This window comes from Vipera ursinii (genome assembly GCF_947247035.1).
Source record: "Vipera ursinii genome assembly, chromosome: 7".
Classification (NCBI taxonomy): Eukaryota; Metazoa; Chordata; class Lepidosauria; order Squamata; family Viperidae; genus Vipera; species Vipera ursinii.
The window spans coordinates 2,474,211-2,492,298 of record NC_139521.1 but is presented as its reverse complement, the minus strand read 5'-3'; the positions used below and the strand labels follow the sequence as shown (position 1 = coordinate 2,492,298).

The following is an 18,088-nucleotide window of genomic DNA, read 5'->3' as shown; positions in this document are numbered from 1 at the left end:
CCCTATGCCTGCTCTATATCAAGGGTCTCCAACCCCTGTGCTGTGGACCATTACTGGGCTGCAGCCTATTCAAAATTGGCCCCTGCAAGTGGTTGGCCGGAGCGCGTGCATGCAACTCAACTTGTGTGAACAGCAGGCTGGGGAGGGCACTCCTATGCGTGCTCACCAGCCCGCCCCTTGTGCAAGTCTAACTGCACACCTGTGTACTGGCCCACCACTTGCACGGTCCAGTTCCCCCCTCCCCTCCTCCCGGTCGGGCCGCCAAGCCGCAAAGGTTGCGTAGCACTTTCTCTACTTGAATAATATTGCGCATAACCAAATCGTACATTTATCCAGGCAAGGAATCTTTTTGAGATTTCAGACAATCCAAACTTCACGAAGCTGGGAAGATCTTTGGATTTTGAGCCCCCTTCCCCAAGCGGACAATTCACCGTAGCCACGCAGGCCACCAGTGGGCCACGAAATGCAACCTGGGGGGAAAGTTGGGATTGTAACCAATGCCGCTTTTACATCATAGGGAGTTTTAGCAGAGCAACGCAAAGGCGAGTTTTCCGGAATTGCAGGAAGGGATTTATTGTTGTGATGGACAAGCAGTCACAGCCACTTGAAAGGAACCTGGGAAATCACAAAAGCCTATAAATAAAGCATTTATACACACACACAACAGTTAAAGGAGTCTCAACGTCTTGACACTTTTGCGTGACTTTTTGTCTTTGGGACAGGGGCCAGTAAAGGTGCTACCAGGAAGGGGGAAGAGAAAAGAGGATTGCGTTACACCTTAAAGTCGAAACTAAGAACAGCCGGCTTGCTTTTCACTTGGTTGTGGGTTTTTTTTTTCTCTCCCAAGTTTTAAACATGAGTGCTAAAGCCTTAAAGGCTTGAACTACATCCCGTGAGAGGCCAAGGATCTACTTCAGTTGCCACGCTTCAAGCAGCCTTGCACAGGGCCACAGCAGAAAAACGGACCTCTCCTTGCTCACGTTGGGTGAATTGCTGGCAGATCTCGGCTGATGCCTAAAAAGAAAAAACAAAGATTTAAGTCATAAAGGTAAAGGTTCCCCCGCACATGCGTGCTAGTCGTTTCCGACTCTAGGGGCCGGTGCTCATCTCCGTTTCAAAGCCGAAGAGCCAGCGCTTGTCCGAGGACGTCTCCGTGGTCATGTGGCCGGCATGACTAGACGCCAAAGGTGTACGGAACGCTGTTACCTTCCCAACGGAGTGGTCCCTATTTTTCTACTTGCATTTTTACATGCTTTCGAACTGCTAGGTTGGCAGAAGCTGGGATGAGTAACAGGCGCTCACTTTGTTACGCGGCACTCGGGATTCGACCCGGCAAACTGCCGACCTTCTGATCGACAAGCTCAGCGTCATAGCTTGCACAATTGTTGCCGCTGGTGACCTCGGTGCAATGAAACCGAGTCGGAAAGAGACGCCTTTTACGCATCTCCATACCACAAGAAGGTACCCACCCACTTTATAAGTCTTATTCCCCTGAAATTGGGAAATACGAAGATGTAATGTGGATAAGCCAAGATGGTTTGCTTGGGGCTTTAATGATCGTTTGAACACGTCTCTCATGGTTTCGGCACTGTGGGTCCCAAAAGGCAGTTATTACTTTAAAAGATAACACCACTTTACGTTACACTTTAGTCAAGGTTTACTTCCATGTAGGGACAGGCGGACCACTGTCCAATCTCCATATTTTACCAAGTTACAAGACTTATCCATGGTTTGGTGTGTCGTGTGAACGTGGAATGGCTGCCTTTCCCAGGTTCAGGAATTAGAATCTGTCTCAGTAGCCATTTGAGGAAACAGACCCCTTCTTGGTTCAGCTACATGTGAACTAAGGATCTAGGTTAAGAGGTTGTACAGGATGGGGTGGGTGTAAAGGGACTGTGCCTAACTCTCAGTTGCTGAGATCCATCACACTTAATGGAGGATCACACCACTTTTCTAGCTGCTTTAAAGTTCAGAATGAGAAATTAAAAGTACCTCAGGTAAACGTCTACGGAGGTTTTCCGTCATCCAGGTCAGGGTTAGCCCAAAGGTGCCTTTTTTTCAGGAGGCAACTGGACTTCCTTGTTTTTCTTTGAAGACGTTTCGCTTCTCATCCCAGAAGCTTCCTCAGCTCTGACTGGATGGTGGGGAAGGGAAGGATTTATACTCCTCGCAGACAGGCTGGTCATTTGCATCCTTTTAGAGAGAGTCATTGAGGCCTTTCGGCCTCAACATCCTGCAACCAAGAAGACTCCACACCCATTTGCACCACTCAGGTGACCCTGAGGTTGCAGGTAAACCTCCAAGTGGCCTTACGGGAAGTCTAAAAAAAATAAAGATCCAAGTGGCCTCAACGACTCTCTAAAAGAATGCAAATGACCAGCGGTCTGCAAGGAGTATAAATCCTTCCACTCCCCGCCATCCGGTCAGAGCCGAAGAAGCTTCTGGGATGAGAAGCGAAACGTCTTCAAAGGAAAGCGAGAAAGTCCAGTTGAAAAAGCACCACTGCGGACACAGGTAAGCCTCCCAGTGGCTTCAACGGCTCCCTCAGAGAATGCAAATGACCAGCTGTCTGCAAGGAGTATAAATCCTTCCCTTCCCCGCCATTCGGTCAGAGCGGAAGAAGCTTCTGGGATGAGAAGCGAAAGGTCTTCAAAGGAAAACAGGAAACTCCAGTTGCCTCCTGAAAAAAAGCACCTCTCGGATAGAAGTAACCTTAGTCAAATACTCTTCGATTCCAATAGGTATCAGAGCCTGTCCATGACACCAGAGCAATACACACAGCAAAATCTAGACTACCCAACATTCAGCATGTTACGTAGCGCAGAGATTCCTGGCATTCGGGCTGCAGCCTGTTTGGAATCCCCTCCCGTGAGCAGTGGCCGAGCACACACGCACGCCAGGCTCCATGCACGCAAGCGGCAGGCCCGTGCGCCCGCCACTTCTTCAAACGGAGCTGTGTGTACGTGCCGGCCCGCCGCTCGCGTGGAACCATTCCCGCCGGTCTGAAAAGCCGGACAGGCTGATGATAAGCGATGTAGGAACTTCGCAAGGACAAGTGAAATGGGGAGCGCCATAAGCAAAATAAAAAATAAATAAATCTGACCTCGAGCATGGCCTCCTCTGAAGCGGCTCCGTGTTTTATAGGGAACGGCATTCTTCCATCTAAGGAGGAGAACAAAGTCCATCACTTCCGTAGGATCTCCAGGTATGAAAATTAGCGGTGTTAAGAGGAATTAGCTTGGTCTGCTTTCTTGGAGGCTTACGGTAAGGAATGCCCTTAATCCAGGGGTCTTCAAACCTGGCCCTTTTATGACATGTGGACTTCAACTCCCAGAATTCCTCAGCCTGGCTAAGGAATTCTGGGAGCTGAAGTCCACACGTCATGAAAGAGCCCGGTTTGAAGACCCCTGACTTAATCTCTCTACCTGTAGCATATATTTGGTCCAATATTAATTAGCAGCTGCTTGTAATATCTCCAAAGGGGAAAAAAAGAATCACCCTTTCATTATTTCAGAAGCTGCGGATTCTTTTTTACTTCTTCCCCTAACCATGACGACAAAAAATAATTATTAACTATTAAGACTCCAATTTCCATTTTTTTTTCTTCCTGTTCAGTTTTCAAATTTATGGTCCATAAACTCATGGACGATAAACCAGGCGCATGGGCTAACCTCATGTAATATCTTAAACTAACATGTTACTGTTGTGTGTACCCCCCATTGTATCAGTTTACAAAAAGGCTAGCACGGGGGTAGGGAACCTTGGCTCTTTTATGACTTAATAGTCATAGTAGTAGTAAAGTTGGAAGGGACCTAGCTCAGGAATTCTGGGAGTTGAAGTCCACGAGTCATAAAGGAGCCATAGTTCCCCCCCATGCTGGCTGAGGAATTCTGGGAGTTGAAGTCCATAAGTCATAAAGGAGCCATAGTTTTCCCCCCCCCCCATGCTGGCTGAGGAATTCTGGGAGTTGAAGTCCACAAGTCATAAAGGAGCCATAGTTCCCCCCCCATGCTGGCTCAGGAATTCTGGGAGTTGAAGTCCACAAGTCATAAAGGAGCCATAGTTCCCCACCCCCAATGCTGGCTGAGGAATTCTGGGAGTTGAAGTCCACAAGTCATAAAGGAGCCATAGTTCCCTCCCATGCTGGCTGAGGAATTCTGGGAGTTGAAGTCCACAAGTCATAAAGGAGCCAAGGTTTGATGGCAATGTACCTGGAGCTGGCTAGAAAGATATGCTACGGATCCTTAAGTAAATGCATTTATAGACGCCTAAAACCTGGGCTTGCCTCAAATGCTACTGGAGAACTGTTCTGCATTTAAAGCTATAGTTATAGACAGGAAATTGGCCTTTTTAAAGCTGATATACAAAACTTACCCAGTTCGTAGAGGTGTCCGTCTACACTGGCAAATAGAATGAAATGGAAGTTCACCTTATTGTCTTCAGCCTAAGAGAAGATAAAGAGTTAAGAAGGCAGGCATCTAGCAAGAAAAAGGGAAAGGGACACATAGGTTCTGCCTTCGGAAGTTGTGGGATGCTCCAACACTGGAGGTTTTTCAGAAAAGACTGCGCAGCCATTTGTCTGAAATGGTATAGGGTCTCCTGCCTGAGCAGGGGGTTGGACTAGATGACCTCCAAGGTCCCTTCCATCTCTGTATATTCTATTCTATTCTATTCACTATTCTATTCTATTCCATATTTTCTATTCTATTCCATATTTTTTATTCCATTCCATCCCATATTTTCTATTCTATTCTATTTTATTCTTGTTCCATTCCATTCCAAGATTCTATCCTATCCCATTCCAATTCTGCTCTGTTCTATTCTATTTTCTATTCTATTCTTCATTCCTCTATTCTATTCTATTCTATTCTATCCTGTAATTCTATTCTATTCTATTCTATTCTATTCTATTCTATTCTATTCTATTCTATTCTGTTCTGTTCTGTTCTATTCTATCCTGTAATTCTATTCTATTCTATTCTGTTCTGTTCTATTCTATCCTATCCTATCCTATCCTGTAATTCTATTCTATTCTATTCTATTCTATTCTATTCTATTCTATTCTATTCTATTCTATTCTATTCTATTCTATTCTATTCTATTCTGTTCTGTTCTGTTCTGTTCTGTTCTACTCTACTCTACTCTACTCTACACTACTCCAGAAGATGTGGATGCTCCAACACTGGAAGTTTTTCAGAAGAGACTGGGCAACCATTTGTCTGAAATGATATAGGCTTTCTTGCCTGAGAAGGGGGTTGTACTAGAAGACCTCCAAGGTCCCTCCCATCTCTGTATATTCTATTGTATTCCTTATTCTATTCTATTCCATTCCATATTTTTTATTCCATTCCATTCCATATTTTCTATTTTCCATTCCATTCCATTCCATTCCATTCCATTCCATTCCATTCCATTCCATTTTCTATTCTATTCTATTCTATTCTATTCTATTCTATTCTATTCTATTCTATTCTATTCTATTCTATTCTATTCTATTCTATTCTATTCTATTCTATTCTATTTATTATTCTATGCTATCCTGTAAGGTCCCTTCCAACTCTGCTATTATATTATTATTATTATAACGGTGGCACGTTTATTCCCCCCCTTTTTTTGCAATATTTTTAAAACAAGCTTCCCGAGCATTTTCACCTCCCTCCTAGAAGGTATAACTTCGAGGAACCCAAGACAGAGCTGCTATTGCAACATTGGTCAGAGAAAAGGAACCAGGTGAGGCACAGAACTGTCACCAGAGCAAGCCTCTCAGACACACTTCCCCAGTTCTCACCAAGGTAAAGGAACGGAAGTAGGGGAACAGGTTCAGATTTGCAAAATTCTGTTGTTATAACTCCTGTGGCAGGCCTCTGCCTGGCTGAGGAATTCTGGGAGTTGAAGTCCACAAGTCATCAAAGGGCCAAGTTCGAAGACCCCTGCTCTATCTAAGGGCTGGAGACACCAGTTCTTGGCCCATTATATTGTTGAAAACCTACCAATTAAAACAGTATTTACCCGACACTGGCCCTCTTGGGCAACTGCATTGTGGGCTTCTTGAATGGCCTGGGAAGAGATTAAAAAAAAATTAAAAAGGCATTAGATAGATTGGATAGATATAGAAATAGAAGATAAAATAGATTGATAGAAGAGATATATAGAAATAGAAGATAAAAATAGATATCGATAGAAGAGATAGATGATAGACATAGAAATAGAAGATAAAAATAGAAGAGATACGAGATATCTCCTGCCTCCAGAAGCGGTGAATGCTCCAACACTCAAAGTTTTTAAGAGGAGACTGGACAGCCATTTGTCTGAAATCGTATAGGGTTTCCTGCCTGAGCAGGGGGTTGGACTAGATGACCTCCCAAGGTCCCTTCCAACATTATTACAGTATTAAATAGAAATAGAAGCGATAAAAATATAGATAGGATAGATATATAGAAGATAAAAATACAGATAGAAGAGATAGATATAGAAATAGAAGAGATAAAAATAGATAAAGAGATAGATGATATAGAAATAGAAATAGATAGGAGATATAGAAATAGAAGAGATAAAAATAGATAGATAGATAGATAGATAGATAGATAGATAGATAGATAGAGATAGATAGATAGATAGATAGATAGATAGATAGATAGATAGATAGATGATAGAGGGATAGATAGATAGATAGATAGATAGATAGATAGATAGATAGATAGATAGAGGGATGGAAGGAAGGATTCTGGGAGTTGAAGTCCACAAGTCATAAAAGGGCCATGTTTGAAGACCCGTGTTCTAGTTTATAAAGTCAGTGTGTTTCTATTGATAGCTGAAACAGGAGACTGGAATCAGCACGAAAGAGGATGACGTTTCTGAACACACCCTTAGCCTCTATTAGCAGCTTGGACAGAGTTATCCAGGTCATCCATCCTTTATTACCTTATTGTTCTCAAGACGTTTTGCCCTCTCGTCTGGAGACAGCCCAGCTGTGGCAGTGAGGAATTCTTTCAGGGCAGATCCTTCGTCTGGAAAAGAGGAAATCAAAAGCGATTCAAGTGTTGTACGAAGAAATAAAGCAGCACAGAATAGAATACAGAACAGCAGAGCTGGAAGGGAACTTGGAGGTCTTCCAGTCCAACCCCCTCGTCAGGCAGAAAGCCCTACACCATTTCAGACATAAATGGCTGTTCAATCACTTCTTAAAAAGTACTGCCACCTGTTGTTGTTGTTAGCTGCGAAGTCGTGTCCGACCCATCGCGACCCCATGGACATTGTTCCTCCAGGCCTTCCTGTCCTCTACCATCTTCTGGAGTCCATTTAAGCTCACGCCTCCTGCTTCAGTGACTCCATCCAGCCACCTCATTCTCTGTCGTCCCCTTCTTCTCTTGCCCTCAACCTTTCCCAGCATGAGGCTCTTCTCCAGTGTGTCCTTCCTTCTCATTAGGTGGCCAAAGTACTTGAGTTTTAGCTTCAGGATCTGGCCTTCTAAAGAGCAGTCAGGGTGGATCTCCTCTAGGACTGACCGGTTTGATTGCCTTGCAGTCCAAGGGACTCGCAGGAGTCTTCTCCAGCACCACAGTTCAAAGGCCTCAATTCTTTGGCGATCAGCCTTTCTTATGGTCCAACTTTCACTGCCATACATTGCAACTGGGAAGACCATAGCCTTGACTATACGCACTTTTGTTGGCAGGGTGATGTCTCTGCTTTTTAGTGTGCTGTCTAGATTTGCCATGGCTTTCCTCCCCAGGAGCAAGCGTCTTTTAATTTCTTGGCTACAGTCCCCATCTGCAGTGATCTTGGAGCCCAGGAAAACAAAATCTGTCACTACCTCCATTTCTTCCCCATCTATTTGCCAGGAATTGAGAGGGCCGGATGCCATGATCTTGGTTTTCTTAATGTTAAGTTTCAACCCAAGTTTTGCACTCTCCTTCTTCACCTGCAACAAGAGGCTCTTTAGTTCTTCTTCACTTTCTGCCATTAGAGTGGTATCATCTGCGTATCTTAGGTTGTTGATATTTCTTCCGGCAATCTGCCACCTAGAGAGGTGCAAAAGAGGTAAGACTCCGAGCTACTGGTGAACTGCCTGATCCGAGAATGAACTTCCAGCTGTTCATTGATTTTTTTATGAAACACGTAACACACGTGGGGAGAGAGAGAAGACAAATAAAGAGGCCTTCTAGTCCAACCCCTTGCTCATATATACCATTTGAGACAAATTGTTGTCTAATCTCTTCATAAAAACCTCCAGTGTTGGAGCATTCACAGCTTCTGGGGGCAAGGAGTTCCACTGGTTAATTGTCCTGACTCTCAAGAAATTTCTCCTTAGTTCTAGGTTGCTTCTCTCCTCGATTCATTTCCATCCGTTGCTTCTTATCCTGCGCCTTCAGGTGCTTTGGAGAATAGCTTGACCCCCTTTTCTTCATGGCAACCCCTTGGAGATTACAGTACCACTACTATAGTAGCAGCTGATTCCACCAGCCAAATCTGAAAAGCTTTTTGAGGCCCGTTCGTTTCTGCACAGCTAACCACACACGTATTTTAAAGTCTAAAAGCATCATCTACAATTTCAGGCAGACTCAAGACAGGAAACCCGTGTCACGTCCTCTGCAGGTTTGACTTTCAGAACTCTTAAAATATTTTAAGTCCACACCAACCAACAACTTAGGGCGCAGTCAAGCCTGCAAGATTTACATCCACCGGAAAATTCTCCACGGCTACTTACCGAAGCGTATTTTATCTTGATTATTAGCTACCGCGTGGATGAGGCCAATCGTTCCACAAGAGTTGCTGGCACTCTGCTTCACAAAGTAGACATCTGGACTTGTTTCCTGGCCCTTCAGCTCTTCAGTTTGCTTTTTTCTGAAGTTTTCATGCTACAATCGAAGGATAGTTATTAAGACACCATCCCGGGGGGCGTTTTGTCTTTTCATCACAAACTTGACCAGGTCTGGTTAGCAGGAACGAGCAATTTTCTGCAGAAGGGCGTTATCTGCACCTTGGATTGGACCATACTGGAGACTTGTAGGCCCTCTCAAAAGACTGAACACACCTAAAGTGTGCACGACACACGTCAACACGTATCCCAGCCACCCTGGATGAAAAGACACACACGGAACGATCCAAGGGCATCAGGAATGGCGCGAGTTGCAAAATTAAGCCACAGGTAGTCCTCGGCTTGCGACGACAAATTGAGCCCAACGTTTCTGTCTCCAAGCGAGACAGTTGCCGAGTGAATTTTGCCTTGTTTTACGATGGCTCTTTGGTGTCATCGCTGCAGTTCTTCAGTTAGTATCACAGTTGTTAAGCAAATCGGGCTTCCCTGTTGATTTTGCTTGTCGAAAGGTCACAAAAGGGGACTGCGTGATTCCGAGACAGGGCAACGGTCATGAATCATTTGTCAAGGATTCATAAATCACGTGACCCTGGGGATGCTGCAGCGGTCATAAGCTTGAAAACTGATCCTAGATCACTTTTTTTAGTGCCATTGTAACTGTTCTGTCCCAACCTGCGTGAGTCCTTGTTATGCTCACAAGGAGAAACCGCCTCTTCCAACAAGCAGGCAGGAACCGCAAGAAAAAACCAACTCCTTTTATTATTCAGACCTGAGTCAATGTCTAAGGCAAATAAACAGTCCACAGAAACCTGGTCCTCAACATGAACAGTTGCCTTTGGCAACCAGCACTTCCCACACCTTCCCTTTCATAATTCAGCCAAGGTGTGGCGTCCTAATCCTGTCTCCTTTGCCTTTGGAGCCGCCCCATTGCATTCCTCTGTCCTACTCGCTTCTCTTGCCTGCTCATTTGTGCATCCGTGATTTGTCCCAACTGTTCTTCATCACTGTCCAACTCAGCCTCCCAGCACAGCTGTGTCTCAGCCTGAGCGCGAGTAGAGGGGCCAGACTCCTCGTCCGACTGTAAGTCTTGGAGCTGCTCAGAGCCTTCCTCTGACTCTAATGTCACTCCAGGCCCCTCCTCCTCCTCCTCCTCATCTGACTCCTCAGACTCAGCTGCCAGATCCACTGGCTGGCGAGGAATCACAACAATAACTTCGAACAGTCACTAAATGAGCTGCTGTAACTTGAAGACCGCTTAGAATGTTATGCGCTTAAGTGTCAATACGTCGGAAAACTGACACTTAGCTTTGAATTGTAAATGCGACTGACACCAATGAAGTTCAAAGACAATTCCTTATTGCCACCGGCTGAACAGAGAATGTTAACAAAGGACCAAATTCTAAAGGAAGATCTAACACAGGCACCCCTTCACTTACAAATGTTCGTTTAGTGACTGAACGACGTTGCAGCGGCTTTGGAAAAAGTGACTCTTGACCATTTTTCACCCTTACGACCATTGCAGCATCCCCCTCGGGGGGGGGGGTCACGTGATCAGAATTCAGACGCTTGGCAACTGGCTCATATTTATGACGGTTGCAGTGTGACCCCGGGGTCATGTGACCCCTTTTTGTGACCTTCCGACAAGCAAAGTCAACGGGGAAAACCAGGTTCACTTAAGAACCGTGTTGCCATCTTAACAACTGCAGTCATGCTCATAAAATGGGACAAAACTCAACTTAAGCAATTTCTCACCTAGCAACGGAAACTTTGGGCTCCGTTGCGGTTATACGCCAAGTGTACTACCCGTAAACTAATGCCAATATTCTGCTTTTCAACATATGGGTCCAAACAGTGCCACTCTTTTGAAATTAATCCATTCCAAGGTGCCCCATGGTTGTTAATTCTGGCTTCTAAGCAAATTTCCACGGATATTAGGAAATAACAGAGTATTTACTGTAAATTTGCTATACAGGTTCAACCCAGTCAATTGTTTTGGTCACAATTCCCCAAGGCAGCTTTTGCAAATTCCTGGGATTCTGACACAGGATATTAAGGTGCAAAAACCCCTTCAGAGAGAGATTTCTGCTTTAGATTAGCCAATGACATCCAACTGTTAGGCAAAGGTTTGTAAAATACAGGAAGTCCTCAACTTACGACCGCACCGGAGCCCAAAATTGGTAGGGCTAAGCGAGAAAGTGGTTAAGAGGCGCGGTTCGCCCCATTTTACAACTTTTCCCACCCCATTTGTTAGTGAATCACTGCAGTGCGTAAATTAGCCAAGATGGTTGTCATAAATGATAGTGGACGTGGCCGGCTGAGGAATTCTGGGAGTTGAAGTCCACAAGTCGTAAAGTTGCCATGGTCGGAGACCCCCTGCAATAAGGGATGGAAGATTTTATTTTATTTTATTTTTATTCAGCTTTAATACTTACCTGAGCCGTAAGGGGAAAGAGCAGAAGTACTGCACAAGCCGGAGTCGGCACAGCACTCAAGATGTCTTTCTCAAACCCTAAGACATCCACAAATTGCCAGCCAGGGGCAACTCCTAGGCGATGGAGTATCTACACAAGAAAGGGAAGCACACACAATACTGGGTATCTCACATTGCCAAAACAGGCAAGTCGTGGTCTGAACGACCATGCAACTTCGTTCTGCTTAGCTGAGCCACAAACTCAGCCGGAGAATCGACCCATGCTTCGGGGCTCTGGGTTCAAAACTGGGATAATTTTATTAATTGCGAGTTTACTCCAGGAATGCGCGAGGAGGTAAAGCCGAAGGCAGGGAGAGATAGGTAGCAAACGTTTCCCCATTTAATAAAACTCAAAGTGAAAATGTCCCCGTTTTATTCCCACCCGCAAGTAACACGTAATAAGTAATAGGCAAAAGAAAAACCGCAGAAGAAAACTGCGCTGGATAATGGCCGAAAGGATGAGTAATAAACACCATCTCAGGAGCAAAAATTGCGCGTTGTTCTGGGTTCAAATTCCCAAGCGGGCAGCCTCCTCATACTCTACTTTGGGGATTGCAGGGGTTCCAGCAAAATGAAATGCATCTAATATTATTTATTAGATTTAATGCAGCCATCCCATTCTGCACACACACACAGCCTGCTTATTCTCGCCCAGTCACGGGAGGTTTAATGGCGCTGCTGCATTTTAAGCTGGAACCCTTCAATGAAGTCCTTCAGCCATTGTCTTACAGCGGTTAAGGCAGGGGTCTTCAAACCTGGCCCTTTGATGACTTGTGGACTTCAACTCCCAGAATTCCTCAGCCAGGCGCATGCCTGGCTGAGGAATTCTGGGAGTTGAAGTCCACAAGTCATCAAAGGGTCAGATTTGAAGACCCTCCTGGGTTAGGGCAACAGATTGCTGGGAAAGAAAATTTCATTCGATCCCAGGGTGGATAGGAAGGTTTGATTAATCCTAACCACTGTATCAATAAAAAAAACAAAACACAAATAAAATGCAGGCTCTAATTTGAGGGGGAAAAAGTTACAAGAAAAGACAGCAATTAAACCCAGATGTTTGCCCTGTGATCCTGTTGGTCCCTTTCCATTTTTTTTTTAATTTTGTGCCGCTCATTAACTACATAAAACCCAGAGGTGACAATACAAAGAACCAACGGTGAGATAAAAGGCCTCACCTGTATACAGGGTACCCTGCTCCGTTCAATCTTTCGGCGCAACCGCCTTAACCAGGTTTACAAGCCTGTGGACTTCGACTCCCAGAATTCCTGAGACCGGTTCAGGAATTCTGGGAGTTGCAGTCTGCAGGTCCTGGAACGCGCCCCCTACTGCCTCCCTCCGGCCTTAACAATAAATCCAGCAGTCCTGCTCACCCTGTATAGATTAGAGGGCGCCCCCCCCCCAACAAAGAGCCTTGGTGGAGCAGTGGGCTAATGCCTCCTTAAGTAACACCAGCTGCCTGCAATGAGTGCAGGTTCGAGTCCCACCAGGCTCAAGGTTGACTCAGCCTTCCATCCTTCCCAGGTAGGTCAAATGAGGACCCAGATTGTTGGGGGCAATTAAGCTGACTTTGTAATAATGCCGCTTGGGGGTGTGTGTGAAAGCCCTAATAAGCGGGCATATACATAGAATGAAGGCTACTGCTAAGCTCGTAAGCCGCCCTGAGTCTTCGGAGAAGGGCGGGATATAAATGCAATTAAAATTAAAAAAAATAAAATAAAATAAAAAATGAGGACCCAGATTGTTGGGGGCAATTAAGCTGACTTTGTAATAATGCCGCTTGGGGGGTGTGTGTGTGAAAGCCCTAATAAGCAGGCATATACATAGAATGAAGGCTACTGCTAAGCTCGTAAGCCGCCCTGAGTCTTCGGAGAAGGGAGGGATATAAATGGGATTAAAGTAAATAAATAAATAAAACAAGGAACTAGGACAGGGGTAGGCAACCTCGGCTCTTTTATGACTCATGGACTTCAACTCCCAGAATTCCTGAGTCAGCTATGCTGACTCAGGAATTCTGGGAGTTGAAGTCCATGAGTCATAAAAGAGCCGAGGTTGCCTACCCCTGAACTAGGATAATCTGCCATTCAGATGCAAATGGGTTTCCTTTCAAGCAGGCATGCAAAGAAAAGGGAAGGTGGTCAGTCCCAGGTTAAGAGAGAGAGAGAGAGAGAGAGAGGACGAACCAGGCCCCTTCCCAGATACTCAAGAAGCCTGCCTTGGACCCAGCTGTATTAAACAACTTTCGTCCTGTCTCCAACCTTCGCTTCCTTGCGAAGGTTGTTGAGAGTGTGGTGGCGCATCAGCTCCCTCTGGCCCTGGATGAAGCGGATTATCTAGACCCGTACCAATCGGGTTTCAGGTCCGGGCACAGCACGGAGACGGCATTGGTCGCGCTGGTGAATGATCTCTGGAGGGCTCGGGACAGGGGATATTCCTCTGTTCTAGTCCTATTAGACCTCTCGGCGGCTTTCGATACCATCGACCATGGTATCTTGCTGCGGCGTCTCAGGGGATTGGGAGTGGGAGGCACAGTTTTACAGTGGTTCTCCTCCTATCTCCGGGGACGTTCGCAGTCGGTGTTGGCAGGGGGGCAGAGGTCGACCGCGAGGTCTCTCATTTGTGGAGTTCCTCAGGGGTCGGTCCTCTCGCCTCTCCTGTTCAACATCTACATGAAACCGCTGGGTGAGATCATTCGTGGCTTTGGAGTTGGGTATCATCAGTACGCTGATGATACCCAACTTTTCCTTTCGACCCCAAACCACCCCAGTGATGCCCTCAACGTGATGTCCCGGTGCCTGGAGGCGGTTCGGGTCTGGATGGGGAGGAACAGACTCCAACTCAACCCCGACAAGACTGAGTGGCTGTGCATACCTTCATCCCGGGTTTATTCGGATGTTCCACCTCTGGCTATGGGGGGTGAATTATTACCCCCCGTAGATAGGGCTCGCAACTTGGGAGTCCTCCTAGATTCACGGCTCACTTTGGAAGACCATATAGGAGCTGTGACTAGGGGGGCCTTCGCCCAGGTTCGCCTGGTGCGCCAGTTGCGGCCCTATCTTAGCCGGGATGATTTGTGCACGGTCACTCATGCGCTCGTGTCCTCTCGTCTGGACTACTGCAACGCTCTCTACATGGGGCTGCCCTTGAGGACCACCCGGAAGCTCCAACTGGTACAGAATGCAGCCGCGAGAGTTGTGTTGGGAGTCTCCCGATACTCCCACGTTACACCGCTGCTCCGTGAGCTGCATTGGTTGCCAGTTGTCTTCCGGGTGAGATTCAAGGTACTGGTAACAGTGTTTAAAGCCCTTCATGGCATGGGGCCGGAGTACCTTAGGGAACATCTGCTGCCGGCATCAAGCTCCCTGCGCCCTGTGCGTTCCCACAGAGAGGGCCTCCTCAGGGTGCCACCGATCAGGGAATGTCGATTGGTGGCCCCCAGGGGGAGATCCTTCTCTGTGGGCGCTCCGGAGCTGTGGAACCAGCTACCGGTAGAGCTCCGGATGGCGCCCGATCTTCGCTCCTTTCGCCGCGACCTCAAGACGTTTCTGTTTGTACAAGCCGGCCTAGCCTGATGGGGATTGGTGGGGTTTTTTAATTTTTGTTTTAATTTTAAATTGTTTTAGAATTTTATTCCAACTGTTTTAATATGGGCAATTATTTAATCTTGTTTTAACGTTTGTATGTAGTATTTTATTCTGCCCTGTGAACCGCCCTGAGTCCTCAGGGAGAAGGGCGGTATATAAATATTATTAAATTAAATTAAATTAAATACATTGGGAGCAAATGGGAAGCCGTATCCTAAAAAAAAGACCCTGGCACCAGCAGCCAGCCCGAAGAATTGTGTTTGCGCCAGCAACCAGAGAGAAAAGGATGTGTACTTGCCACTACGGTTGCACAGAACAGGCTGTGGTCCCTCCCCGGCCAAGGATGCTCAAGCTTCCAGATGTTGAGGAAGATGATGGTTGGGGCTTGCTCAATAGCAAGCAGGACCACCACCAGCATCACAAGGAGAGGAGGGGGGGGATGTTTCCTGGTCTGGCAATTCTCCCCCCCTCCACTGGTGGCAAGGGGACCCCCCCCCTTCCTCCTCCTCCTCCTCCAAGCAGCCCCTCCCCAGCCCTTCGGCGTGACACAGCACAAAGCGCGGTCCGCAGCGCCCCCTGCCGGCCAGCCCTCGCAGGAGCAGCCTCTCGAGCTGGAAGGCGAGAGACCCTCCACCTCTTTTCCACGTCTCTCCCTGCGACCCCCACCCCCCACCCGCTTCCAACAGGGCAAAAAGGGGGGGAGCCATCCTGGGGGCGCCTCCTCCCACCCCCCCAGCCCCCCTTCTCCTTGCACGGGGGTGGGGAGGGGGGGAAGAATAAAGGCAGGTGCAGCGGCGAGCCAGGAAACGCCCAGCCCGGCGAAGACGACGCGTCTCTGGCGGACCCCCACTCACTTTGTTCAGCATCTGGAAAGACAGAAAAAGGAAGGCAGGAAGGAAGCCGAGTCAGCCTCGCCGAAGGACGACCCCCGCCCTCCGTTTCCTCCCTAGGGGGGGTCTCCCACCCACACCCCTCCTCTAGGGCTGCAAACGCCAGGAAGAGCCCCCACCCCACGCCGGGAAGACCCCCCACCCCACCCCGGGAAGACCCCCCCACCCCACGCCGGGAAGACCCCCACCCTACCCCGGGAAGACCCCCACCCTACCCCGGGAAGACCCCCCACCCCACGCCGGGAAGACCCCCCACCCCACGCCAGGAAGACCCCCACCCTACCCCAGGCAGACCCCCCACCCCACCCCAGGCAGACCCCCCACCCCACGCCCAGTCCCGCAGGAGAAGCTTCTGCTTCCCCAGGACCAGCGCTGGCTCTAAGACCCCCGCCCCACCTCCAAGCGGACCCCCAGCCCACCTCCGGGTTGATCTCTACGGGCTGCCACGCCATCCTGCCACTCGCCAACCTGCCGGATCCGTTCTGGGGGCAGAGCAGCCGCCCGCCCACCCCCTATATATTGCCACCGGACCGGCCCACTGGCGAGGAGGAGAAGGGGGGGCTCGGCTGGGGCCAAGAGAGGCCCCCCCAGAATCCCCCTCCCCTGGTTTTCTAAGTGGCCCCCTCCCCTCCGGCCCCCTCCCGTTCCGCCAGGCCCCCACTTTTCCCTCCTGCGCGGGCGGGCAGCTCCCTCGGGTGGGGGGGGGGCTCAGGCTAGGAGAGGAGCTCGCCCCCCCTCCCCGGGTCTATATAGTACGGCCCTCCGGTCGGCTGATGCAGAGCAGAGGGGGAGTGGTGCCTAATGAGGCCGGCCTTGGCCAGGGGGGGGGAGGGGAGGGGCGGAAGGGCTGCGAGAAGCCTCCGGCGAGGCCGTCTAGATGCCCTCGGGGTGGCCCTGCGGAGGGGCGGGCGCTTGGCAAAGGCTTGGCAAGGGGCTGGGCTGGCTCGGGGAAGACCTGGAGAAGCCTGGAGCTTCCTTCCTTCCTTCCTTCCTTCCTTCCTTCCTTCCTTCCTTCCTTCTCCCTCTCCTTTTTCTTTCTTTCTTTCTAATCTGTCTATCTTCCTTTTTCTTTTTAATCTGTAGATTTCTATCTTTTTCTTCCTTTCAGTGTAGATTTATATCTGTCTAGATCTATCATCTTCCTTCCTTCCTTCCTTCCTTCCTTCCTTCCTTCCTTCCTTCCTTCCTTCCTTCTCCTTTTTCTTTCTTTCTTTCTAATGTAGACTTCTATCATTCTTCCTTTTTCTTTCTTTGTAATGTAGATTTCTATCTGTCTATCTTCCTTTTTTTTCTTTCTAATATTGTAGATTTCTATCTTTCTTTTTCTTCCTTTTTCTTTCTTTCTAATGTAGATTTATATCTGTCTATAGATCTATCCTTCCTTCCTTCCTTCCTTCCTTCCTTCCTTCCTTCCTTCTCTCTCCTTTTCTTTCTTTCTTTCTTTCTTTCTTTCTTTCTTTCTTTCTTTCTTTCTTTCTTTCTTTCTTCTTTCTTTCTTCCTTCCCTCTCCTTTCTTTCTTTTCCTTTCTTTCTTTCTAATGTAGATTTCTATCTTTCTTTTTCTTCCTTTTTCTTTCTTTCTAATGTAGATTTATATCTGTCTATAGATCTATCCTTCCTTCCTTCCTTCCTTCCTTCCTTCCTTCCTTCCTTCCTTCTCTCTCCTTTTCTTTCTTTCTTTCTTTCTTTCTTTCTTTCTTTCTTTCTTTCTTTCTTTCTTCTTTCTTTCTTCCTTCCCTCTCCTTTCTTTCTTTTCCTTTCTTTCTTTCTAATGTAGATTTCTATCTTTCTTTTTCTTCCTTTTTCTTTCTTTCTAATGTAGATTTATATCTGTCTATAGATCTATCGTTCCTTCCTTCCTTCCTTCTCTCTCCTTTTCTTTCTTTCTTTCTTTCTTTCTTTCTTTCTTTCTTTCTTTCTTTCTTTCTTTCTTTCTTTCTTCTTTCTTTCTTCCTTCCCTCTCCTTTCTTTCTTTTCCTTTCTTTCTTTCTAATGTAGATTTCTATCTTTCTTTTTCTTCCTTTTTCTTTCTTTCTAATGTAGATTTATATCTGTCTATAGATCTATCGTTCCTTCCTTCCTTCCTTCTCTCTCCTTTTCTTTCTTTCTTTCTTTCTTTCTTTCTTTCTTTCTTTCTTTCTTTCTTTCTTTCTTTCTTTCTTCTTTCTTTCTTCCTTCCCTCTCCTTTCTTTCTTTTCCTTTCTTTCTTTCTAATGTAGATTTCTATCTTTCTTTTTCTTCCTTTTTCTTTCTTTCTAATGTAGATTTATATCCATCTATCTATAGATCTTTCTTTCTTTCTTTCTTTCTTTCTTTCTTTCTTTCTTTCTTTTTC

General features: G+C 46.9%; 1 protein-coding gene across 1 annotated transcript; it reads right to left on the bottom strand.

Moving 5' to 3' along the window:
* Nucleotides 1–556: 556 nt before the first annotated feature.
* UCHL1 (ubiquitin C-terminal hydrolase L1) lies at nt 557–16,205 on the bottom strand (the record flags this gene model as incomplete). Its single annotated transcript, XM_083368053.1, has 9 exons — nt 557–1,014; nt 3,104–3,162; nt 4,375–4,444; nt 6,010–6,057; nt 6,922–7,007; nt 8,705–8,855; nt 11,248–11,376; nt 15,718–15,729; nt 16,173–16,205. The coding sequence occupies 9 exons, from the start codon at nt 16,203–16,205 to the stop codon at nt 928–930; spliced, it is 675 nt and encodes a 224-aa protein (XP_083224179.1). The 3' UTR covers nt 557–927.
* Between the last annotated feature and the right edge of the window lie 1,883 nt (nt 16,206–18,088).